The sequence below is a fragment of the Gallus gallus genome, chromosome 1 (genome assembly GCF_016699485.2).
Source record: "Gallus gallus isolate bGalGal1 chromosome 1, bGalGal1.mat.broiler.GRCg7b, whole genome shotgun sequence".
Lineage (NCBI taxonomy): Eukaryota > Metazoa > Chordata > Aves > Galliformes > Phasianidae > Gallus > Gallus gallus.
This window is the reverse complement of record NC_052532.1, coordinates 67,936,194-67,962,365: the sequence shown is the minus strand read 5'-3', so window position 1 is coordinate 67,962,365 and position 26,172 is coordinate 67,936,194. Positions and strand designations below refer to the sequence as shown.

Here is a 26,172-nt window from a genome sequence, read left to right as displayed (position 1 = left end):
GATCATCTTTAGGGGGGAAGTTATGATATAGGAAGTCATGTGTGTAAGTTTTCTGGTAAGTCATTGTGGTTATTTAGCTTTGTGAAGTATTTTAAAAATAATTTTTCTGAAGAGGGTTTAGTGTAGCTTCCAAAGCAACTGATTCATTATGTGAGTAATGAAAAAATATTGCCAAAAATTTACAGTAATTGGCATAACTCGGCAATATTTTTTGCATTTCAGCTCTCCTTCAATAACAGATTAAGATTTGACTGATTAAGGCCAGGGCTGGTTCCAGTTGTACTGAAAAGCAAGATTTGCACTGATAGCAGGATTAGCTCTGCATGGGTTGCATTTTTGATTGTCTGCCATTTTTAGTTGATTAAAAACTTGATAATGCAGGATGCTGAAGATGGTGGTTTTAAACTTGGGGAATGGCCACCCAGCTATGGGAAAGGTAGAATAGCTTAGGTTGGAAGGGATGTTAAAGCTCAACTTATTCCAAACCCCAAAAATTCTACTAAATCATAGACTCAAAGAATCATAGAATGGCCTGGGTTGAAAAAGACTATAATGATCATCTAATTTCAAACTCCTTGTCACGGGCAGGGTTGTCAACCACTAGACCAGGCTGCCCAGAGCCATGTCCTCGCTGTCTTTGAAGCATGTAAGAATATGATTGGCAGGCATATGTGCTTATAACACAAAATTGATGAAAATGGAGCAGCAGAGCCTTCAGTGTGCCTGGTAAGCTATTTGGACAATTAGTCAGAACTGAAATTTCTGTTGCTGTATCTTTGCAGTTCTTCACAGCTAATACAGCTTACTGTGACAGGCAGTCTTTCTGATACATCATACCTTTACTACAGTATTTTCTCTTAATTCTTGGTTGCAGTGTAGTTGTAGCTGTTAGGTGGACTTACTGAGTTTATATGCAATCAAAGAGTTGCTCTAGGAGATGTCAACCCTGATCCCCCACTTACAAGACTATGCAGTGGATTTTGATTGTGGCTCTTCCCACAATCAATGTTAGCTCTCCACCTAGTCACAGACAAATAGGGTTGCATAAATTTAGAATTCTGCTGCATCCAAGACTCAAGGACATTGTAGGTTTATTTTACATTCAAAAGCTGAATTCTCATGGCTTCAGTATGAATTTCATCGTTCTCTGGAAGCTTATTATCTAGGCCAAAAAGAATGAGTTTTGTCAAAGGAACTTGGAATTAGATCCTCAAAAGCTATGTGTCATATGCAGATTTCATTTGTATGTGTGAGGAAAGAGTCTCTGTGATCTGTCAAACTATTTGCTGACAACTGATTTGCAGCACACTGTGGCTGGCTGTGCTCATCTGTACCTAAGGAAAAGAAGACTGCTGTTAATTCTAAGTTTGCAGAGGAAAAACTTGGGAATGCACTGCTTTCTCTTCTATAATCTCTGCACTGAACAATTCTGCAGACATAATTATGGGCCCATGGGCATGTGTGTACCTGAATAGGTAGTGCCTCCATACAGGAGCATTATTTGGAGCCAGAAATGAACTGGGTGGGAGATGTAGGCACGGGCAGGGAATAGGAGGAATTCAAAAGAGCAGAATTGCAGCTTGCCAGAAGCCACCATATGTAAGAAAACAGGATTCTCTCTTTGCTTTCATGTTCTGTATCACTGGTGGAGAATGTATAGGGAACAAGCACTGTTAAGTTACCTCTGTACCTTCCTTCCCAGCCTTTCATGGACACTCAAAGCAAGTTAAAAAAGGAGGTAGAAGAACGTAGGCTATCTCATTGCTTCTGTGGCAACAGATGTAGCTGGCCAGCACCAAGGGCAATTACTGATATCGACTTGGAGCAGGGTAGAAGACTGAGACAGAAACCGTGACCCCGTGTAATGGTTCCTTCTCAGGTGTGTGTCTAGAGCAGAGTAGCTGTGTACTTCTTTCCTCTGGTTGCCTCCATGAAAATCACAGAATGCATTCTAAGATACCTTCATCCTGATGCCTTCTTGATTTTTATTTTTTTTTTGAATGGGATGCTCAATGATGTGTTCTCTCGTTGTTATAGTCCAGGTGTACTTTCAATAATTTTGAAGTCCTGATTCCACTTTGCAGGTTGCAAGCCTGATGGTTTTTTGATTAATGAATTGTCTGGTCTTAACTTCTTAAAACGGTCTGTAAGTAATGACTGTGTGAAGCATGGCATGCAGAAATGTATTGCATAAGTGAGGTACCGTAAAGGCACCTTGTCACCATTATTTGGTTCTGTCGGTGGACTTTTTCTCATTACTTGGGTCAAACAGGATTGTTACCTGTAGTCTGAGCATGATGACGCTGTCTTTTGCTACTCTTCATTTTAGCTGTGTTGATAAAAAACAAGCAACCTTCTTTTTCACCTCTGCAATAAGTGGGCCAAATTCATCTGCGCTGAAGTTATACAGGGCTGAATCAGGCTCCTCTTGTAAGAAATGTGCTGATCAATGCAGAACACATTTTTGTTTGTATTCCTAAAAAGCATGGCTTTTACAGCTTTTCATATATCAAAATCACCTTTAGCCACTTCTTGTCTTCGTGTGTGTGTGCTTAAAATTGCTGGGAACAACATAAACAAGCCAGAATACCAGTGCTACTCAATTTCTGTGTATTGATTTTTTGCCCTTCTCAGGTATGAACTGAATTCTCCATGTGCACGTTTCAAGCACTTTTTAGGTCAGAGACAATTTCATATATTGTTGCTCCCTGTCTATATCATTAAAGAATTCCAAGGACGCGGGACTTTGCTTGCAAGGAGTCAGCTAGGAATTTGTCTTGTAGAGAGAAGATCGCTTAGCTGATGTACCTGGTGCCTGTGCTGAGCATCAAACGTCATTTAGGGAGTAACAGGAAAGGGGATAGAGTGAGTTCACCTCTCTGAATTTCAAGTTGTTCATGTTCCTTCCCAGGCTGCAGTCATACAGTCTGAATTAGAGAACTCATGAGCCTGTCCTGATGTTTGCCAGAAGATGGCATTACAGAGTGAGGAGTCACTGGGCTAAAAAGTCTTGTCACAGACAAATTTTTAAGGCTTCTCTGAAATGACAGACATTGATGGAATAGGCTGTCTTACAGCAATAGAGGGAAAACAATTCCGCTGTCTGATTACAGATTATTTTCTAAGCTTTCTCTGCCTTATGACTGGCAGTAAATATGGGATAAAGAGTACCTAATGTCAATTGTAGATTTTCTGATCTGCTACTGAAATTCATAGGTTCATATCTCTTATTTCCTGGACTTGAGTTTCTGCTGAACTGAGTGACGTACTTACTGAGAATGTGAGGACTCATTAGTGTCATGTCTTGAACCCGAGCAATTGCAGAGGCACATGAGAACAGAACTGGCCAAAAAAATATTCTATTGGCGTGTGAATTGTGTGCAAATAAATTCACTAAGTGCTATTTCTAGAGCATGCATTTGAGTCATTTTTGAAAAATACAGCATTATTTCATTTTATTGGGTAATTACATAGGTCTAAATTACATTTTCCTTCTGACTTCCAGGTTGTTGTTGGAGATAAAGTTGTACTGATGCCAGTCAATGCAGGGCAGCCACTGCATGCTAGCAACATTGAACTTCTAGATAACCCTGGCTGCAAAGAGGTAAGTTCAACAGAGGCAAGGTTATTGTCAATCTGAGATGTATTATATTGTGTTCTTTACTGGTAGCCAGAATGCCATAAGCTAGATGCCAGTATTAAGCACTGGTTCCAGCTTGGCCTCAGAAAACCAAGATGAAATGTGTTTATTCTTGGCACAATTCTTTGTGGCACTGAGAGCTTCATGAACCTTGCATGAGTTTCTGAAACCCTCCCTGATGTAAGAGTAAGTCTTCTTCCATAAGCTATGTAGGTCTTTGGTTGGCTGTAAGCAGACGGAGTACCCACTGAGTCTTACCCAACATCACCGTCATTCTGAAGCCTAAATAACATCAGGATACGTTAGGTACTGCACATACCTGGAACTAAGCCATATTCTCTGCTACCCTAAATATGGTGTGTTTTTATAGATAAATAGAATGTTTCACGAAAAAAAAAAATAACAACAACCTTTAAGCCTTTAAGACTCCCATTATGTTTTTTTTCCCCCCAAGGTTAATGCTGTCAACTGTAACACAAGCTGGAAGATAACTTTGTTCATGAAATTCAGTAGTTACCGAGATGATGTACTGAAAGGAGTAAGTATGATATATATGTATATATACATATGTATTTTAAATTTGAATAATTGTGCCTTATTTGACTGTAGAGAAATATTAAATGGTGGAAAAAAAGAAAAAAATTAGGACTTTATGGAGTCATCGGGGGTCCCTCCCTGCTGTCCTACACCAGCTAGTGCTTTTTTTTTTGTGTGTGTGTTGTTATTTTACTAAGTGAAATTATCTGGGTTATGCTAGTTTCCAGCCTCTTCCCTCTACCACAACAGCAGAAGATCCTGGAGAAAATAAGAGGCTTAAGCCTAGAATGGAGAGTGCTTTATACAAAATGGCTATGATGTTTCAGTTTAGGCCAAAGGAGGTCTAACAAGCTGGAGAAGGGAGTGAAGCATGGAAGATGACAATAGCTGTTGTAAGACAGCTGATGGTTTGCTCAGCTTTGTGTGCCTCCAGGTCACTTGCATTTTCATAAATATAAATATATTTATAAATATTTTCATAAATAAGCACATTTCATTTGTTCTCACTTATACCTAACTAAGTCATTATGAACTGGCTATTTTTGTTAGGTATTGAGGTAGGTATTGAGCTTTGGGGAGAGACAGAAGGAAGCTAAAATGATGCTACTGGAAGAAATACAGAAGGGATATTGGTTTTGGTTGCAGAGAAGAAGGGATAAGACTATTATATCAGAGAACAGCAAAATAACAGTAGTTTTATAGATAGCAAATGAGTTTGAGGGGTACTTGTAAATACATTTCCTGTGTTGGAGAGGAGGGGCAAGGTGAGGGGCAAGGCAAAGCAAGAAGTTCCTGTTGTAAATACTGAGAAGTTGAGACTGTGGAGTGGGGTGGATTTGAGAGAACCTGGATGTATGGGACCAAGAGAGAGGAAGGTTCAGAAGTGAGAGTCTGAGTTGTGGCAGGAAAGCCTAAGAAAAGACTGGAGCTGGGGGATGACTCACATGGAAGGTCACCTTTGGATTAACTATTCATTGCAGTGCTCTGAATGAAATTTTATTTTCACAAAAGGACATGGATGTCATGCAGGAGTGAATTATTGCATTTTACACGCAATTTCCAGATGCATTACAAAGATTGTGTGTTCTGAACTTAGTACCTGCTCCAGCACCTGGCAACTAATAAATATTTTCTTTGCATCTACTATGATGACATCACTGGAGCTAGAACAGATATTGAGTCTAGCAACTTTACCTTCCACTTAATAATGTTTCTCTTTCATGTTACTTTAGGGAGATGTTGTTAGGTTGTTTCATGCAGAGCAAGAGAAGTTTCTGACCTGTGACGAGTATGAGAAGAAACAGCATATTTTCCTTCGTACTACGTTGCGTCAGTCAGCCACCTCTGCAACAAGTTCTAAGGCACTGTGGGAGATAGAGGTATTTTTTCCCTTTTCATATATATTTTCGTACGTGAAGACCAGGGTTCAGTAAAAATACTTTACAATATGAATCATTCATAGCCTCTTGATATCATCATATACCTCCTCATAACTATTATTATTTTATGAAGCAGTTTGTGTATGATGAACACTGAAGAGATTCTTTATTGCTGTGAGCGTATAGAGAGAGGATGTTTTTTTAAGTGTATTTGGCTGCACTGAAGTGATGAAAGGTCAAATTCAGACTTGACGCAAATGGTGCAGTTTTATCAAAGCCAATAGAGTGACACTTGTATTGTGAGTTGTGAGTGCTTAAATTTGACTTTTTACGCAATGTAGAATATTGAAATTGATGATGACTGACAACAAATCTCACAAAAGTGAATGAGTGTTTTTCTGCAGCAGGGTGCATCAACATCTGTTTAAAATTTGGCTGATTAAGGTTGTCTTAGCTGAATGGGATTAACGAGAACATTAATGTTAACTAAGGAACACTGGAAACTGGAATGCCTTGCGCTCTTGCCATTATAATAATGTAATGCCTGTGGCCAGAAGTCCTTAGATGTTGAACTAACTTTGTGCTTTTAATACAAAGTGCTCTTCACTTGGAAAGTAATACGAGGCATGTTTTCTCTCACCTGGTGGAAAAAAAAGTTTAATTAGTGGTTATCCATGGTGGGCATAGTGTGAACACAGAACACCTCTCTGTGTTAGACTGTTTGCAGTGATGTAGTTTACATGCTTTTATTTGGAATGCGTTGTAAGAAATGTCAGTCATCTGTATATGATCTTGAGAAGCACTATTAAAAATCTGTACTTCTTACAGGTTGTCCATCATGATCCTTGCCGGGGAGGGGCAGGACAGTGGAATAGCTTGTTTAGATTTAAGCACTTGGCAACTGGAAACTACTTAGCTGCAGAGGTAAGAATGTCAATTAAACATGAGGCTGTGTTGCCTAACCAATTACAACATGTGTCCTGCTAATTCAGAGCCACTGTAGTAGGTAGATCTGTGAAAAGATCTCACACCAGGTCTGAGTGGGGAAAACAGAATGTGCACTGATTTGTCACACTGTATGGCTGTAAATTTTCTGAGCTTCAGTACACTGGTAGATGAGTTAAAGACAACATCTAACCTTAATTTTCGCTGTACTGTTGAATTTTGAATCTGCTGTTAGTCATCATGGTGCCAAGGAAACGTAGAATCATAGACTGGATTGGGTTGGAGTTGACTGTAACTCTGTGAGTGCGACCATCCAGCCAATTCCTTATCCATTGAGTGGTCCAGCCATCAAATCCATTTTTCTCTAATTTGGCGACCAGGATGTCATGCAGGACAGTGTCAAATGCTTTGCACATGTCCAGACAGGTCCAGTCAGTTGATCTTCCTTTATCCACTGACGCTGTAGCTTCATCACAAAAGGCCACCATGTTTGTCAGGTATGACTTGCCCTTGATGAAGTCACGTTGGTTACCACCAATCACCTCATGTTTATTTTCCATGTGCCTTAGTAGGCCCTTCAGGAGGATCTGCTCCATGATCTTGCCAGGCACAGGGGTGAGATTGACTGGCATGTTGTTCCCTGAATCTTCTTATTTGTCTCTTCTTGAAAACTGGGGTTATGTTTCCCCTTTTCCAATCAGTGGGAACTTCACCACACGGCCATGAGCTTTCAAATATGATAGATGGCAACTTGACAAGTTCATCTGTCAGTTCCCTCAGAACCCATGGATGGATCTTGTGGGGGCCCATGGACTTGTGCACCTTCAGGTTCTTTAGAACATCTCGAACCTGATCTTCACTTACAGCAGGCAGATCTACCTTCTCCACGTTCTCACCATTGCTTTCTGCAACATGGGCACTGTGGCTAGAGCCCTTGGTGGTGAAGACTGAGGCAAAGAAGTCATTGAGCACCTCAGCTTTCTCCTCATCCCTTGTGACCAGATCTCCAGTTTCCTTCCAGAGAGGGCCCACATCTTTCCTGACCTTCTTCTACACCTGTAAGAAATTCTACACCTGTAGAATTTCTTCCTGTTCCCGCTGATGTTCCTGGCTAGATCTAATTTTGTCTGGATTTTAGCTTTCCTAACCTGATCCCTGGCTGCTCAGACAACTTCTTTGTAGTCCTCCCAGGTTCCTTCTTCCACTCCCTATAGACTTTCTTTTCAAGCTAAACTAAGTCCAGGAGCTCAATGTTGATCCACGGAGGCCTCCTGGAATTCTTGCCTGTTTTCCTTTTTCCTCAGGATGCACTGCTTCTGGGCTTGGAGGAGATGGTCCTTAAATACTGACTAGCTTTATTGGGCCCCTCTTCCCTACAGGGCTTTCTCTCTGTAGATATGTAGCATTAATGTTACACGTATACCATATTTGTATTTTAAATCTGTGGATTCGCTTACCTTTCTGCTCTTGTTTATCATTGGTTCTTGTGCTGTGATTAGTCAAATATTCTTCTTTCCTGGCTCAGACAGCCATATAGTGATTAAAGTTTTTATAGTGGAACTGAATGTAACAGTTGAGCTTGATTAGAGAAGTCTATGTGCAGACATTGGAATAGATACTCGAGACTGCTCTAATTCAGCAATTGTCATTCCTTTTTTTTCTTGCAGGCTCTAGAAAATGTTTTTATAATACCGATTTCTCTGTGTTGATCTCTTCATGGCCCAAGGCATCTTTATGTTCTCTAGAAACTTGGGAAGGATAAACTTGTCATATGTTGGTGTAATGGCTTTTGATGTCCTGCTTGCGCATTGTGATTTTAGCAGGTTTCTGTGGTTGCATAGTTGTCTTTTGACTAAAAGTTGGAATAAAAATGAGTTTGAAGAAATCTTTACCCCTTTTAGTAGAATAGAAAGTCCAGGAGGAAGAGAAAGAAAATCTTACATTTTGTCTCATCATTATCTGGTATTTCATGTAAAGACAAAATAGTGTTGTGACTTCACAAAAGAGCAGCTTAATATCTTTTAGGACACAACATTCTCCTTAAAAATAAAGTGGATCTCTTGACAAGCTGGAGGGGAGGAAATGGTACAAACTTTATGAAATAAGAGAGCCTTGGATTTTTGCCTGGTTGCAAGAAGTTGTGAACTTTTAAAATTGTATCTAATCCATATTAGATCTGGTCTGTGTTCAAGTTATATCAATGAGATGACAAATAGTTTTTTCCACTGATTTAGTTAAGTTTGTGTAGGATTATCTTTTTGACTTACACTTGCAAGCACAAGTGTGGAAAATTTACAAGAGCCAGTTGTAATCATGAGAACCCCTGAAAGAAGTCTTTCTCTAACTGGATTGAGTTAAATTTGCAGCAGTGCAACTTCTGCAGGTAGACAAGTCCTTCATATTCCCAGGGTCCTGCTTTCACTTTTTACTTCTGTCACAGCCTACACTGATTTCAGAGGAAGAGTAAACAACTGTATTCATACTTCTAAAAATTTCTAATTATTTCAAAACCAGCATCAAAGCATAAGCAATTGCATTATTTTCCGTGTAATTTCCGTGTAATTTGGATCTCTTCATTGGTTAGGGTAGTAACCCATAGTGCAATTTAAAAATCTGATAGTGGTGAAATCTCTGTGTGAGAGAGTGAGGAGCACCATCTCTTTAAAGGCAGTGGGCCAGCATTCCTTTACTAATATTCTCTGCACTGCTGCCTCCATGCCGCAGCAACATTCTGGCTTGTCTGAAGCCAGCTTGCTTTATTGTGTATTTAATACTGGTTAATAATAACTAATTTTCAAATGGCAACCAGTACTCCCAGTTCCATTTTTTTTTTTTTTTAGAGAAAGGAAGAGATGCTTCTGCTAGAAAGGCTTTATTCAGACTAGCTAGACTGATGGAATCAGAAAAAGTACTTTTTTTCTCCACTGTGCCCTCTCAGCACTGAAGCTTGCTGACTGACAGATGAGCTTCCTTGTCCTGTACTTTACCAGCTTAGAGATTTTTCAGTAGAAAAATCTCCAGGTGAAGAGGAGTCACGCTTCACTGAAGGCAAAACTTGAGCTTATGACCCTTCTACCTCTGGAAGGGAAATCCCCATCAGGAAGACTTGTAATGTTGAGAGTGAGAGCTGGAAAAGCATTTGGGCTGAACAGAAATGATATGCTATGATTGGAGAGGTCCATTAGCTACTGTATCTATGAAGTGTGAAATACCCACTGGTGGAGACATTAAAGGTAATGCTGTAATAAAAACCTGTGAACTGTGTTTTATACAGTTCAGGTGTCAGGCCTAACACACCACCCAGACATTCACGTCAAAGAATTACAGACAAGGAAGCAGAAACCAAATGTGCATGAGCTAACTTCAAATCGTTTGGGCAAAGCTCACCAAACTCTTATCTTTACTATTGCAGCACAGGAAGATTACTCATAGTGTGAATTATCAACAGCATCACACGTTGCTGTGACTTGATTTTGATTAAACTGCCATGATAAAGATATCTGGAGTGGAATAAGTACAAATAAGTAAACGAATTCATGAATCTTTTGAGTATTCTGTGGTTGGCTAATGATACAGTTTATGTTACAGTCTGAGCAATTGTAAATCAGGATTTATCACTTTTTACAACCATGATTTCCTTACTTCAACTTTACGTAAATTAACGTGATTTTTAGCACTGAGAATTTTGCAGGGGAATTTTGAATAGGTGAAATCTCACACAATGAGCAGAAGTGTCCTTCACCAGAGTGTTCCCTTTTGCTCCTCTGCAGTTAGGTTTCTATGATGTTATTAGTAATGCTGTTCCTTCTCGTCTCTCAGGCTTCTTGTGCCCGGTGTAAATAACTGATCAGCCCAATTTGTGACTAAGTGGGTCTGACCTACGTAGTAGAAGGATGTCACTGCAGCTTATTAGGTCCAGGGGATGGTCTGGGGACTAAGGAGGTTCAAGCCACTTACTGCAAACAATTCAGAAATTTTCAGTTAATAAGCTTACAGATGTGTCAATGCTACAGTAAGTAGTTCAAAAAAATAAAGTTGAGGCAGTACTGTTATTCAGTGAACAAAACATGCAAGCGAGTAGATCTAATTCTTATAAACTTGATAGAAATTGAGATGTGTAAGTCCTACATTACAGGTTCTGAAGAATCGCAGTGACCTAGCTTTAGGTTCCTTTGAAAAATTAAGGGTTCTCTGATATCTGAATTCTGATTCAGTTTCAGTTGTACTCTTTCCTTTAATCCCCTTTCCACATGGTATTACTTAAGCTGATTTTCGTCAGTATGCTTTGAAGTTTCATAAGACCTATTAATACCATAGACTGTGCTACTCTGGGTGAAGCTGAGTCATCCTGAAGGACCCTTGCTAAAAAGGAGACTCAGTGGTAGTCATTTGCTAATTGCACGTTGCTGCACTGTCATTCCCCTGTGGGTATGCTCTGACACATCAGATGCAGGTATGCTCTCAGCCTGTTACTTAAGACATGAGATGACTATGCTGAAGAAAATGTTTCATGTTTTGTGGTAAGGTTGGGACGTCTGGAATCTGGTGGTAGTGTCTATTCTGTGTCTGATGTTTGGAAATCTCAAGCCACTGGATCAGACATTCCAAAAACTTTGAAATCATTAAAAGGTGGAACCAAGTATTCAGCTGAGAAATTCTCCTTGTTCTTTGGAGACAGTGGGAGTTCTGCCGTTAATGTCAAACACACTTGATTTTGTTGAGTGTTGAGACAGATCTGTAGCAGGAGATTTAGACACTAAGCCACCAGCTAAGATCCACGCTGCTGAGTTTTATTTTCGTCTTCACAAAGTCAGCAGTCTTTTAGAAAAAGTTCTGCAGAAGGTTCTTTTTTTAGCCTTGGCTGCAGCAAAATGACCCAACTTATTTTGAAGTTTTGTATTTTTAGAGGGGATCCGTACTGTTAGGTGAAAATGGAATGTTTCAAAATAACAAAGACTTTTCCAGCATTTTTAAAGTCTCTTTTGTGCATGTACCACATGCAGAATGCACCCACATCTGTCCCTGTGTGTGTGTGTATGAGCTGCTATTTGCTTGAACAGCCTTTCAAGTGCTCTATGTTGGGACCACACAGTTATGCCTTTCTCATCACCACACCTAACCTTTTCAATATTCTCATCACCCAGATTGTTAAAAGTCTCTTTGAACTGAGCGTCAGCTTGTTGATTGTACTCAAACAGAGCTTGCACCTTTAATGTTGTTCTGCAATGTGCGTAACAGCTCCTAGTTCTGTGATTTCTGAACTGGATAAGCTATACTGTAACTAGAAACACTTGCTGTATGAAGATGCTAAACAGAAATGTGTGTGTCCATGTGTACTTGTGTGCACACAAAAAAAGCAGGATAAATGTCATTTCTTGTTCAACTTCTCTGGTTAGATGGATACAGCAAAATAGTCATGAGATACATGTGCAAGCATCAAATCACATGCTAATCTTAGATATTCCAGTAGACAGCAGATAAACCAGAGTACATTTCCTGTGGAACGCTTTGTACATGTACATAGTCCCTGACAGTTCAGAATTTGTAAGGAAAATTCTGTGATAATTCTATTTTACTTAGCTGAATAGACTATGATTGGAGCTGTTAGGTACTCTGGCAAGATGAGACAGTGAGTTTGGTGAGGTAATTGTCTTTAACACTGAATTAACTATGCTATACTAAATGAATTAAGATAATGCAGATAAAATGGCAACCTTATTATTTACCTTCTTTGGTTCTATAAAGTTGTTGTCATAAACAAGTGATCAAATTACCATGTCTTTCAAGAAATTGCATAGAATACTGATGTTTGGAGTGTGTTGCTACAACATAGAGCTGTTTCAGCCCTGAAGCTCTTCTAGACAAGGGAGCGATCAGGCTGGCTAGCCAGTGATAGATTGAAGCAGTAACCTCAGAGGTAATAGTAGAACCAAACATACTTTTTCTGACTTGCACTGTAGTTCATTTACTAAAACAGATTGTTGCTCATACAAAGGCTCTCATTCAGTAAAGTTCTCATTAGTAGCTTTGGCGTTAAATTCAGTGGAGCGTAAGCATTTATGCACTCAGAGGTCAAGGGTCTTTCAGATACTGATGTGATGGGTTTGGCCTTCCTCTAGCAATTTTCCATTGTGCAGCCATCTCCAGGACTACTTTGACCACTGTAGGACTGAAGCCTCAGAGACAGCTACTTATATGTTTTGCGTGTGAATATACTTTGTAACAGCTTGTATAGGATAATGGGGCTGGCAAGATCTTTGGCACATATCCTGCTGATGGTCAAGTCATTGGGGTAAGGATCCAGGGGGAGGGCCAACAAGGATGACATCCTGCTAGGGATCTGTTATAGAACGCCAAACCACGATGAAGAAAGAGATGATTGAGGCATTCTATGAGCAGCTGGCAGAAGTTGCACAATCGCCAGCCCTTGTTCTCATGGGGGGCTTCAACTTCCCTGATATATACAGTAAATACAATACGACACTGAAGAAGCAGTCTAGGAGGTTTCTAGAGTGTGTGTAAGGTAACTTTCTGATGCAACTGGTAAGAGAGCCTACCAGGGGAGATGCCCTGCTAGACCTGTTGTTCACAAACAGGGAAGGACTGGTGGAAGATATGGAGCAAAAAAGTCTGGGATGGGGAGCAATATAAACCCACCTGGACTGTCACAAGTCCATGGGGCCAGATGGGATCCACCCGAGGGTGCTGAGGGAACTGGCAGAAGTGATTTCCAAGCCACTTTCCACCATCTGTCAGTGTTCCTGGTCAACCAGGTAGGTCCCAAAGGATTGGAGTCTTGCCAATGTGACTCCCGTCTACAAGAAAGGTTGTAAGGAGGATCTGGGGAACTACTGGCCTGTCAGCCAGGGAAGGTTACGGAACAGATCATCTTGAGTGAAATCGCATGGCATATGTGGGGCAACCGGGGGATCAGACCCAGCCATCATTGTTTCATGAAAGGCAGGTCCTGCTTGACCAACCTGATCTCCTTCTGTGATTGAGTGACTGGCCTGGTGGATGAGGCAAAGCCTGTCGATGTAGACTACTTAGACTTGAGCAAAGCCTTTGACACTGTCTTCCACAGTATTTTCCTGGGGAAGCTGGCAGCCCGTGGCTTGGACAGGTACACTCTTTGCTGGGTAAAGAACTGGCTGGAGGGGCGGGTGGTGAACAGAGTTAAATTCAGCTGACGAATGGTTGTGAGTGGTGTTTCCCAGGGGTTGATACTGGGCCCTGTTGTGTTTAAAATCTTTACTGATGACCTGGACAAGGGGATTGAGTGTGCTCTCAGTAAGTTTGCAGATGACACCAAGCTGGGAGGAAATGTCCATCTGCCTCGGGGTAGGAAGGCCTTTCAGAGGGATGTAGACAGACTGGATCACTGGGCTGAGGCCAGTGAGATGAAGTTCAACAAGACCAGGTGCCAGGTCCTGCACTTCAGTCACAACTCTGTGCAATACTACAGGCTTGGGGCCGAGTGGCTGGAAGACCATGTAGAAGAAATGGACCTGGAGGTATTAGTTGATGGTTGGCTGAACATGAGCCAGCAATGTGCTCAGGTGGCCAAGAAGGCCAATGGTATCTTGGCTGGTATCAGAAATAATGCTGCCAGCAGGAGCAGGGAAGTGATCGTCCCTCTGTACTCAGCTCTGGTGAGGGCACACCTTGAGTACTGTGTTCAGTCTTGGGCCCCTCACTCCAAGAAATACATTGAGGCCCTGGAGTGTGTCCAGAGAAGGGCAACAAAGCTGGTGAGGGGTCTGGAACACAGGCCTTGTGAGGAGCGGCTGAAGGAGCTGGGATTGTTAAGTCTGGAGAAGAGGAGGCTCAGGGGAGACCTTACCACTCTCTACAGCTCCCTGAAAGGAGGTTGTAGCAAGGTGAGATTAAACCTCTTCTACCGCATAATTAGCATTGGACTAGAGGGAATGGCCTCAAGATTCGGGTAAGACGTTAGGAAAAATTTCTTCTCCAAAAGAGTGTTCAGGCACTGGAATGGGCTGTCCAGGGAAGTCACTGTCCCTGGAGATGTTCAAGAAACATTTAGATGTTGTACTAAGGGACATGGTTTAGTGAGGAAATATTAGTGGTAGGTGGATGGTTGGACTGGATGATCTTGGAGGTCTTTTCCAACCTTGGTGATTCTATGATTCTAAATCACAGAGCTAAACCTGCCCCTTATTTAGAGCAAAAGTAGTAATCATCTGATGTGCATCCCAGATGTCTGTCCCACTGGAAAACTCCTTCGGCTTTCTTGGGTTTGTTTGCTTCTCCGTGCAGAACTGTTATGGATCAAGTCTGATCAGAGTTTTGTTCTAAGCTCTTCTTTGTAGAATCCCATGTGAAACACACTTTCAGCTTTGGGGCTATTTTAGCACTATATGCTTAGATCATTCTCTTTTGAAGATAAGAATAGTTAAAGCTGGTTGACTTGGGAAGTACTGAGTTAGATATGCATGAGATGTCATGACAATTATATGAATATTGTAAGTTGAACTGGAAGAGAGCCGTCCGAACCACCAAAGATGTAGTTCAGTGACAAGAGCACTTCAGTGACAATGTAGACTTGCAGAAATGTTGTGTTTCTGCAGGTTTTTGGTTGTGGTCCCATGACACACATTGTGCTGTCCCTGAGGTTGTGCTGGCACAGATTGGATCATAGCAGGGAAAGTACTGAAAATCAGATTGGAGATGAGGTATGGGGGTGCAGGTGGTTGGGGTGTAGATGAGTGGGAACTGCTAGCATCAAAACCAGCATCAGAGGCCCTGTATTTCACCTTGCTATGGTGTATGTAAACTGCTTGCTGAGCACCCTTGAATTAATGATCCATAAAAGCTCTTCATATTCCTCTTGTCTTTCCTGAATAAATTATTTCCAATATTGTCTCACTCTGCTTTTCTGTCAAAATTGCCCAGGTTTCTCTTCACTTTAAATTGAGAACTGCTATAAATCCTGGTTTACTTTCTTTGAAACGGATTTCTGTATTATTTCTCCCTCAGTTGGTGTTAAAAATACTAGCTTGCCGTATGATATACATCACTGTAATGTGCATTTATCCACATGGACAGAGCCAAACTGTTTGTAATAGATTTAATCCTGTTGTAACGATCACTTGGTTTGGATCATGGTGAAGACAGCCAAGTGCATGTTCAAGTTAATATTGATGGAAAATAATACTTTCCTGCCTTCTGAACTGGACATAAGGAAGTGGAACTTGCTGCTGTGAGAAGTGAAAACAAAGCATTTAATGACATTTTAAGAAAGGTTGCATATTTGTATGAGTAATAGCATCCTCAGCATTACCTGAGATTAAAACAAATGTAAAAGGAAATCAGTTCTTAAAGTGGAGGCAGTAAATCAAGAGAAACATCTGTAGTTTTAAGGACTCTTTCTTTCTTTCACATTCATAAACTGTGGTGGAAAATGGGGTACCGCATAGAACAGTGGGTTTTTATTTATTTGTTTGTTTATTTTTAAGGCAACTGAGATTAAACATGTGAAGGCCATAATTTAGGCCTTTTCATATTGTTTTTGGAGCCTGGAGTATTGACAGAGATCTTATGCGTTCAGGAAGCAAAAAAGGCTTCTCCGTGGTACTTTTTGGGGTAGCAAAGAAGCAAACCTTTGCAGAAAAAATGTACTTCTCCTGTTACACAGCTAACACAGAGAAGGTGAATTCTGTGTGTTTCCTTCTGTCTTTAGAAACAGTAAGAAAAATAACAGTATAAAAGCAGCCTTTAACTGAGATGATGTGCAGGTACTGTTTGCTCAAGGATAACTGTATGTGAACTGTAGAAGGCACCAGGAGATGGCAGCATCCACCAAGGCCTTTGTGCATCTGCTCACACATTTAGCTTGTTGGTATTGTGGGATCTCCTTACCTGAAGCTTGCTTCAAAATCTTCCATTTGAGTCGTTTTTTCCCCACTGTTTTTGTTAAATATTAATACAGCATTCTGATCATTTCAGACTGTTGTGCTCAGTGGTTAAAGGATCTTGTAAGAAAAAGGCATGCCAAAGTGACAGAGTGAACTCAGCGCTGTGTGCCCTATTTACATTTTTTTTTCACTGCCTCACAGGGGGCTTGGAGTTTTGTTTTAAAGCTCTGTAAGGACTGCAGAATAATTTACAGTTATGTGTGAGGAGATGGAAGAGATCCAGAGACTAGGGAGGAGAACGGATTACTGATTTACAGAGCCAGTTTGACCTGTTTCACAGGTTTGGATGTGACTTACGAAAGTGACAGTTAGGAGTGGTTCCTGTAGCAAAACCAGGGCTAGGTTTTCAAAGGTTTTTGAGGACCTTGGGAATGCAGCTCGGTTTCTTGGCCTGGCTTGTCTCGGTTTTGAGGAAATTAGGAACAACATTTGTGTCTGTCAGTGTGCGTGTACCTTCAAAAATCTGGGTCTTTGGGAAGGTTTTTTCTCTCAGCAAGCTGGTGTTGCAGTGGTGATCTATGAGCCTGTATTCAGCTAGGACTTTTCCATCCTGCCAGAAGGCTGCATTTGAGCAGTGTTAGTAAGCGTATGAGCTTTACGAGGAAAGGAAGTGTGAAGACATAAACACCATATTTATGGTCATTTAGTCATTATAAGGGGTGCTTCGGTTATTAAAAACACAACAACTGCTGGTATTGCATTTTGATGTGTTCCAAAATGGCAAACGTGGTCAGTTCTGTGTTGCATTTTATTTCTTATTATTTCAAGATAACTTGAGAAGCTTTTAGTAAACTGTATTTGTACCACTTCTGTATTTGATGTTTGATGGAGGTTTAGAAGGTTTTATTTTAATTTTTTTTAACTGTAAACGTTTCAGTGATATCTAATTCAGTCAGCCCTAGTTATTTCTGGGAGGGATGCTGAAAGTCATAGGGGATATTAATATTCAGAATGCTCTTTCATGTGGCACATGTTGACATAACCATTCCTAGTGAGGCCCAGCATTCAGGTTAGACCAAAGGATCTTTTACATACTTTTCTTCCTTTTTAATTCTTCTGCCGAGTGGGATATTGCTATGGGGGGCTAAGCATCAGGTTCTCTACCCCTAATCTCAGTAGAAGCAAAGGGATTTCCCAGCCACTAATCCCTCCTGGCCTAAAGTAGAACGACATTCCTAGACAGCTCTAGTTTTTGCCACCAGCGTGTGACCTTTAAATCGATTGTGAATTAGGCATTCCATAAGCATTGGCCTGCCATTGCTACAGCACTAAAAATGCCTTCAAGATGACCTATCCTTTCTTCTTACAACAGTTGGGTCAGGAAGGTGTTGGAGCTGGTTCTCTTTCCCGTTTTTGACTAGCAGATAGTTCTCCCTCACAGGAGGTTCCCAGCACTGCCTGTGGCCACTTAACTTGGCTTGTGCCTGAAGCCAATGGAAAGATTCAGCTCTCTGATTGCTGCCTGGAAACTCATCTGATCTGCTAAGGCAGGGCTTGTATGCAAAACAGCAGCAAAATACAATCCTGAAATAAATGGCCTTTTCAGGTTTTAAACTTTCCACACATTATGTTTATCAGGAGACTTGCGGTAGATGCTGTGGCTGTACTGATTGGAAAATCTAGGTAGAGTTGTAGTCACTCTTTCTCCAGCAAGTTAATAAGATGGCAAGAGTTCTTTGAATACCACTGAAGTCTTTGAAATTGTGCAAAAGATTTGTTGAAAGCTAATTAGTAAGACATAACAAAGAACCAAGTAAGTCTAATAAAGAAGAAAGATTTGAGAAGTTGATTTTTGTTCTTTCTTTTGTGATGGCTTTTGCCCCCAAACCACTTGACTTCACTGATTGAGTAACAGGCTCTGTGTTAACAGGCCAGTTATCAAATGAAATGGAAACTGTTTTTATGTGTTGAATTAGAACCTTTTATTCTTTGGCTAATACTGGTTTTAATCAAGTAATTAAAATACTCTTTTAGCTGAAATTTGACAGTCTAATTCTTTCCTTGATGAGTTATTTTAAATACCCTTTACCTAGTCAACAAAATGTGATTAAAATAAGCATGAGTATTTTTCTCCAAACTTCCCTCTCTTAATTAAACAAGTGTCTCAAAATAGCCTTTCTGGGTACTTTCTCGGCACTCCTCTGCCTAAGAAGATAGCATCCCATATAAAAGCAAAATTCTGAATTGTTTGCCTACAATATGGATTTTTAATGCACTTGCTGAACTGTAAAAGATGTGTTACTATGTGTAGATGGAAACCAAACCAACCACCAACCAACCAATCAACCAAAAAAGCAACAACAAAAAACCAAGAATAGCATATTAATGAGAGGTTGTTCTACTCAGTAGTGGAATCTCAGGAGATTATGCAATATGAAGTCATAGTATTGAAAAACCTATGGTATAAATTTGACCACTTTTAATGATCAGTGGAATTAACAGAACCTGGGACTTGTGGCACTCAACCTAACAGGATTCTTTGCAGGATTAGCTGGGCACTTGCATTTACTGAGCAGTGACTGACTACCAGAAGTAAGACACAAGCACATGCGGTTGAAAGTTGCATCTTCCTCCTATGCAGACTTTGCAGGATGATGGTCGTGTTTAAAAATGCTAAAGTCAATGATTTTAGTGTTTGATCTATGATGTTGTGTGGTTGTGTGAGCCTTCTCAGGGTACTGACTGTCCTTGTTTGCTGATGAGTTTGCTAGGCCACTTCCAAGCTCTCTTCCCCAGTAGAGTCAATCCAAACCAAATTTAGTTCCCAGATATTTCCTGTATGCTATACAGAGCAAACTGCATTCACAGTTACTTACCATAACTACTGTTGATAGGGCCTCATCATAAGAAAAAACTTGTGTAGCACGTAAGTCAGTGTTCACTGTTGGTCCATATATGTTAAACTGTAAAAGATAATGTGGTAACCCCATTTTCTGGAGTTCAGAGAATTTTGTGTAGTCTAGAGGATTTGTAGAGTTCGATCTGTGTCTGTATTTATAAACAAATGAAAAAGGCCAAATATCTATGGTGTCATGAATCATTGTCATTTGAGCTGTGACAGCTGATTATATTAGCCTTGCCCAATGGTAAAATCCATGTAATAGAGCTTGCCTTTTGCATGGCAGTGGGGTGAATGACAGGCAAAAGTACTATCGCTTACCTTGTCCCGGTTATTCAGGAGTAATATTTAAGCCACACTGCTTCCATCGCTTTTTGCATTGTGGCCATTTCATTTCTTTGCTAATGTGAATTTTCCTTTGTTCTTCCCTAGTTACGCTCTGCTAGTGCAAATCTGCTTTACTTGTTGCAGATTGCACCCTCCTTACCACTATATAGCCGTTGCTATTTTCTCACTTACTCACTTGCCTTACATAATCAATAAACATAGGGATGATATGTGAGTCCCATGAGCTTACCATAACAGAAGATGAGTTTCAGGGTCTTTGATATTGTTTTGTTGTCAGCAGTGGTGAAGCTGAACTCTCGTTTGTGATTCTTGTTCCTTTTCTGTCCAAGAGAAGGTAAAAAATAACTGTATTCAAGTTTGTTGAAAAAGATGCCTTAGAATTTCTGAATTATTCAGCATCAGAAAAAAAGCTGTTGGAAGTATATCCTAAAAAATAGTTTAAAAATTGAGCTATTACTGTAGTGATTTTTACAATTATACTTGCTTGAGCTCTGCAGTTTACATTGTGTTGTGTTCTTTGTATGTATTGTCTGAAATATACAGTATTTTGGGTACAATTTGGGAACACTGCAAATTCAATAAATCCAATGACCTCAAAAAGCTTGAATACTGATAAGCTTAAATAAGATCCATTTTAGCATGGTATTCTTATTTACTTAATATCATAAGAATTTTACTTGATTTCATTAGCAACAAGGAACAAATTTATATTCAAGAGTTCTTTTGTTGGAACAAACGTTAATATTGATATTTTCAAGGATTCTTTTGCTAGGAGGCTCATTGAAGAGTATAGAGGTGACTTTACACCAATCAGAAAAAGCAATAGATTGTGGAGAACTAAACCCATCACTGTGTCCATAGTTCATTCTGTTGTGCTTGGATATTGAAAAGGACTCGGTATAATATGACTTAAAATACCACATGATTTACACCTCTCTACCTGGAGAAATATAGGATAGGATAACAGCTAATAGTCTGATTTTTACAGATGCTCAACATAAACAACCTTGGCTGAAATGAAAGTGATAGCTGCTGAGCTGAAAAGGGGCCCATTAATGTCAGCTCTAAAACTGCATTCTGTCCTGTTTATTGCTCAACATCTCAAAATTTCTCTAAACAACATCTTTATAGTTTTGTTATTTCTGTTTCAATGGGGCAAGAAAAGCCATCATTAAGGATACACTTCATTTTTTATTTGAGCCTTCTGTCTTCCTCTGTCCACAAGTGAACTATTTTGAAAATCTGAAGGCAGTCTGTTCAGTCATTTTTAAAGTAGGCAAGAAGTAGTGTAGGAGAGAGATTTTTCCAAAGTTTCTCCTGTTGTTGATATATTTTTTTTCTAAAGCACAATTATGTTGAGAGCAAACAGTTGAGGAATAGCAAGATTTAGGGCTCAATTCATACTGAGCAGACAACTATATTAACACGAGTCCTTTAATGAACCATCGTAGATTTATTCCAACTAAAGATCAAGTCCTCAGTGCATAGCTCTACATGCTGAGTTTAGTGACAGAACTGAGATAACCCAGAATTTCTGTGGCTTGCTTACTGCTAGCAGAATCTGAAGGTAGGATTAAATTTAGCCTTTTTATTCCTTCTCTGCACCTGTGCTGAAAGGCCACTGTATGTGACCTTAAGTGACTGCAAAGCACTGCCTGATAATTTTCTCTGCTCTTAATGGAGGCCCAGAAGTACAGAGTTTGACTGCCTGAATGGGCAACTCAGATTATTTTAAGATGCTGGGTGAACGAAAGTAATGCTGAAAGTAGTGTGAGAAAACTAATGAAGAAACCAAAACTATAGGAAGACGGTGTTATATATATGTATGTCTGCCTATGTGTACGTATACATGTAAGTTCTAGTTGTCTGTGGTTCAGTATTCATCTTCCATTCTTGTTGCTTTATAACAGGATTAGATAGGAGCTGAGGTAAGAGATTGTGTGGGAATGTCATGGAGGTGCAAAACAGAAGATTGGGGATAGATGTTAATGCAGGGAGGAAAGCAGGCTCTGTAACATTGTTTTGTGGGGGTGACACAGTGGCTAATGTGAATAATGAAATGAAGGCAGGAGAATAGAGCTTTGTCCATTTATGTGTTAACACATCAAGTCATGATAGAAAGCAAAGAGACTTTCAGCAATTTTAGGATTGTCTAAATGTCTTTTCTTGAGGCTTATGAAGTGGAGAGGAGATGCCTTTTTTTGGTTAAAGAGACATGAGCAGTAGAGCAATAATAAAACCCCTCCAGACTTGATAAAAAGAAAACCCACCTCACAACAGTTTTCCGTATAACGTTGAATGTATGATGATGATGTAATATTAAAAAGTATGACTGGAATTCATTCAGCTTGCCCTGTGCAATTCACTTCTTGCTCTTCCACGCTGTTAATGTCAAATTCATGCCAAGAAAATGACGGTACTTACCCGTAAGATGTACATGCATAATCATTTGTAAGTAATAATTTTGGTTCCACACTTTCAGCCTGTTGGAGGCATATCCTGTGTCAAGGACTGTGGCAAATACTGAGGTAGAAGTGTTTCATTATGTAAATCAAATGAGGAAACATTTTGTGTGCAGCCAGTATGTGGGTGTATGTGTGTTTGTTTATTTGAGTATATGTCTTCCTACATAATCCCTCATCTTCTAGTCTACATATTCTCCCTGTCAAAAGTAAAATCATATTGAACACTGTTAAATAGCAATACTTTACATTTAATAGTAGTATTTTTCATCCAAGCATCTCATGCTACTTTAGTTATTAATTAATATTTGTTAATCCTGGTATGACACTTTAATAATGGTTAAGCAGAATCACAGAGTAATTAAACACTTGTCTGTAGTGACATTGCCATTTCTGCTTTAAAGAGGTGTTTATTCTGAGCTAACTGTTGTTCTGTAAAATCTTAGTAAATGTGAAACGTTAATTTTTACCTCAATACATCTGCTCAAGGTCAGTCCTATAAGTGTTTGTGTGTTGGTAGGGGTGACCGTAATTTGCTATATTTAGAATAGTAACTGCGCTTTCTCTCCATCATTTTTTTTTTTAATTATTATTTGAAAGTCTTCTCTTAACAAGCTTGATTGTGAGATTCACTTTTCTGAAGTGAGGACACAGCTAGTAAGTTGGCCAGAAATTAAATTGCTAATTCTCATACTCTAATTGCTATACTAGTTCTAAATACTCCGCAATTCTTTTGCAGGATGAATACATAATAAAGAACTGAACCAGTCCCTCTCCCAAAGTTCTGAAATGTGTGAGAGCTGTCAAGATAGTTTTTAACTTCTTTTCTTTTCCAGCTTAATCCACACTATCCAGAAGGTAATAATGAAGGAAAAGCTTTGGTAAGTGAAATTTGTATGTTGCATGTAACCTGGGAAATACTCTATCGTTAGCCTAAGAAAACCCAACAAATGGAAGTCCTTTGTAGCTTTCCCTGTAGTAATGTGTCACAACCACTGAGGTTGTCTTCCGTGTCATGTGTAAGCTAGGGTGCAACTCAGTACTATCATTACAGAAAGTTTTCCCTTTTTTAAAGGAAATGTTAGGGGGCTTATTCAAATTCTGCATCAAATTGGCAGTAGTTTGAAGTCAGTTCTGCTTAGTGACTACATATATGAAATTATTAACACATAAAATTAGAGATAGTACCTAATTGCAAAAACTCCACTCCACTCTCCTTAGCAAGAAAACCAGGGACAATTGAGTTTGATTATTTATGTACCAAAACTAATTCAGAGGCTCTGCTAGTGGAGATGAGCTTCCTTGGGATGTGTTTGTCAGTCAGGTGTGGCTCTAAATCTAAGTATATGCTGAGACTCTTCTTATTACCTATATTCAGTACGTGCAAGCAGATATTCAGGCTTAGACTGAGCCCTGCTGCACTTCAGGAAACTCTAATACCACACTTTCACAAGGAGCTAAGTTGTCTTTGCTGTAGTACGAGTGGGTTGGACAAGAAGACAGATGCTTCCAGGCAGTCTGGAGCTGTTACAGGCAGAGGACTTTATCTTGTACAGTGCTAAGAGCATGCCAGCTAATTCTAACTAACAAAGCAAGCCCAGAGGTGTTGTGGTTTATAATGTGTGAAGGATGTAGGTATAAAGCTGTGAGGGAACCTTATTCTTAAACAAGTAATCCAAAAAGAGTAATTCCTCCATCGCATTCATGAGATTGCCTTGAAACAGCTGAGATCTTAGGAAAAATAAACTTAATTTCTTTCTGTTGACCTTCTGGCTTTTGTTCTTTTAAAGGACACACTTTCAAGTTTTTCTCTGCAAGGGGAAGAATTTTTTGTTCTACTTTTTTTTTTTTAATGAAAACCAAGATTCTTACATAATCATATTCCTTCAGCACTGCAATTTAAAAAGAAATGGAGACTGTTGTAGGAGTTGGTAACATTGGTTTTCCATCTTCCCCGGTATTTGGTATAAATAGTAATATAGCAGTAAGAGCTAAATTGGCCAGAGAAATGAAAGTTCTCTCTTGTGAAAATATGGAAGCTCCAACAGTTGTTTCTCTTTTGTTTTGGAATCACATTTGAAGCCCTTGAAGCTTTCTGACAGAAATTGAGATAAGTTCTAGAATATCCTCTTGAGTAGGGTGCTTGCCTGGAAGTGCTTGGGTTCATGCATTTGCTCTGAGAACAGTACAGCTGGGCTCACATACAGCTCAGTTGCATTAACACTTTAGCTCACAGCATGATGGCACCTCCTTCATCAAATCTCCTAGTTATTCCCTATTTAAGACACTCCACTTTGCAGAGCAGTCTCAGTGTGCAAACTTGTATCCTGTTGGATCAAAATTAAAAGATACACATCTGGAATATAGGTACTGTGTTCTAGCCTCACATGAGTGCCCAGCCCAGAAAACTAGAATAGAGCTAGTCTGATTTCAAACCTATGAAAACTTGTATAGGGTCGATATTAAGTCCTCATCGCAAAGGGCTCAAATGTATTATGCTGTGCAATACTAGTTTATATGTAGTATAGGGTGTCCAGCTGTCGCAATTTCATTTCATCTAAATACACTGGTCACTCCAAAAGTAATGCCTCCTATTTATTTCCATGGAAACTACAGCAGGTATAAAAAGAACAAGAATACTATTTGATAGAGCAAATTCTCAGCTGCAAAATATTATTTTTCAACATAGCTGCTGCTATTAGCTGTGCATTTTCACCAGTGATGAACAGGAGCTGCATGCCACGCTCATAAAAAATCTACATGGCCATCTGGAAGGTGGCTTGTTTTCCACTTTGCTGTCACCACTGCTGAAATGCACCACCCACCACCTCACTGTGCTCACATCCACTGTTTGGTCTCCTTAAGCATTCAGCAAGTGTCAGTGTCAGTAGGTGCAATTTTTTCTGAGTGGAGGTATTCAGTCACACACCTTTGCTTTATACATGCCAGACGTCATTTTGCCAGACTTTCCCTCTGCTGCCATCTGTCTCATAGCAATAAAATATAACAGAATGTTGGGAATGTTTCTACTGCTATACCACCAAAATTCACCTCTGACACTGCGGACCAACATAACAAAATAGGAGCAGCTCTCATAGTTGAATATTCCCTGGACTGGATAATGAAGAGCACAATGATCTGAATGTGAATGCTAAAGATGACTTCTCTAAGAGATTGGCTTAATGCTCCTGGGCATTGGTTTCAAGTAAGATCCAAGACCATAGCAATCTGATTGGACAAATGTTTCCATTGAAAATTTAATCAAAACTGGTTGATGATCAGAAGTGTTTCTCTGTGGAAATTTTACTTTACAGAGTCAGCACTTTCACGTGAAGATATTTTGTGAAAGAAATCCTGATAAGACTTGGTAACACAGTATGAATCCAAGCCTATTAGATGCTTTTTTTTTTTTTAAGGATGCCTTTGTGAGAGCACAAGAGCTCTCCGTCCCTCTGAATAAGAAAGCAGGTGGGAAACTGGCATGGCTCAGGTACATTGGCAGGCCAAAAAGAGCACACATCCTTTGGTAAATGAGAAAGAACTGGCTGTGACAGATATGGAGAGGTGCTAAAAGAATTTTTTGCCTCCATCTTCACTGACAGCCAGGATTCTTGTATTTCTCACATCCCTGAGTCTTTAGTTAGGAACTGGGGGAGTAAATCCCCCCTTCCTCCACTATATGGGCAGAGCAAGTCTGAGACCACCTCATGAGACCAAATGTATACAAGTGTATGGGACCAGAAGACATTCATCCCAGGATTCTAAAGGAGCTGGCTGATGTCGTTGCTGAGTCGCTCTCTATTGTATTTGAAAAGTCATGGCTGTCGGGCAAAGTCCCCAGGAGAGTGGAAAAAAGGAAATGTCACTGATATTTACAAGAAAGGGAGGGTGGATGACCCAGGGAACTACAGATCGGTGAGACTCACCTCTGTGCCTGGAGGAGATATCCCTCTGAAAGACTCGTTAAGGCACATGAGAGACGAGTGGGTGATCTGAGATAGCCAGCATAGCTTTATCAAGGGAAGGTCATGCCTGACCAATCTGGTGGCCTTCTGTGTTGGAGTGATGATATCGCTGGATAAAG

At 40.0% G+C, this 26,172-nt stretch overlaps 1 protein-coding gene across 6 annotated transcripts in view; it reads left to right on the top strand.

Moving 5' to 3' along the window:
• The window catches only part of ITPR2 (inositol 1,4,5-trisphosphate receptor type 2), a 264,932-nt gene that overhangs the window by 41,932 nt on the left and 196,828 nt on the right, over window positions 1-26,172 (top strand). For 5 of the 6 annotated variants that reach the window (XM_046904326.1, XM_015291434.4, XM_046904324.1 and 2 more), the window contains 5 exons: window positions 3,506-3,604; window positions 4,095-4,178; window positions 5,410-5,556; window positions 6,385-6,480; window positions 22,925-22,969. In XM_046904326.1, coding sequence (XP_046760282.1) covers window positions 3,506-3,604; window positions 4,095-4,178; window positions 5,410-5,556; window positions 6,385-6,480; window positions 22,925-22,969 — 471 coding nt within the window. The remainder of the gene's footprint in view (window positions 1-3,505; window positions 3,605-4,094; window positions 4,179-5,409; window positions 5,557-6,384; window positions 6,481-22,924; window positions 22,970-26,172) is intronic. The other variant, XM_015291441.4, reaches the window with a different exon arrangement.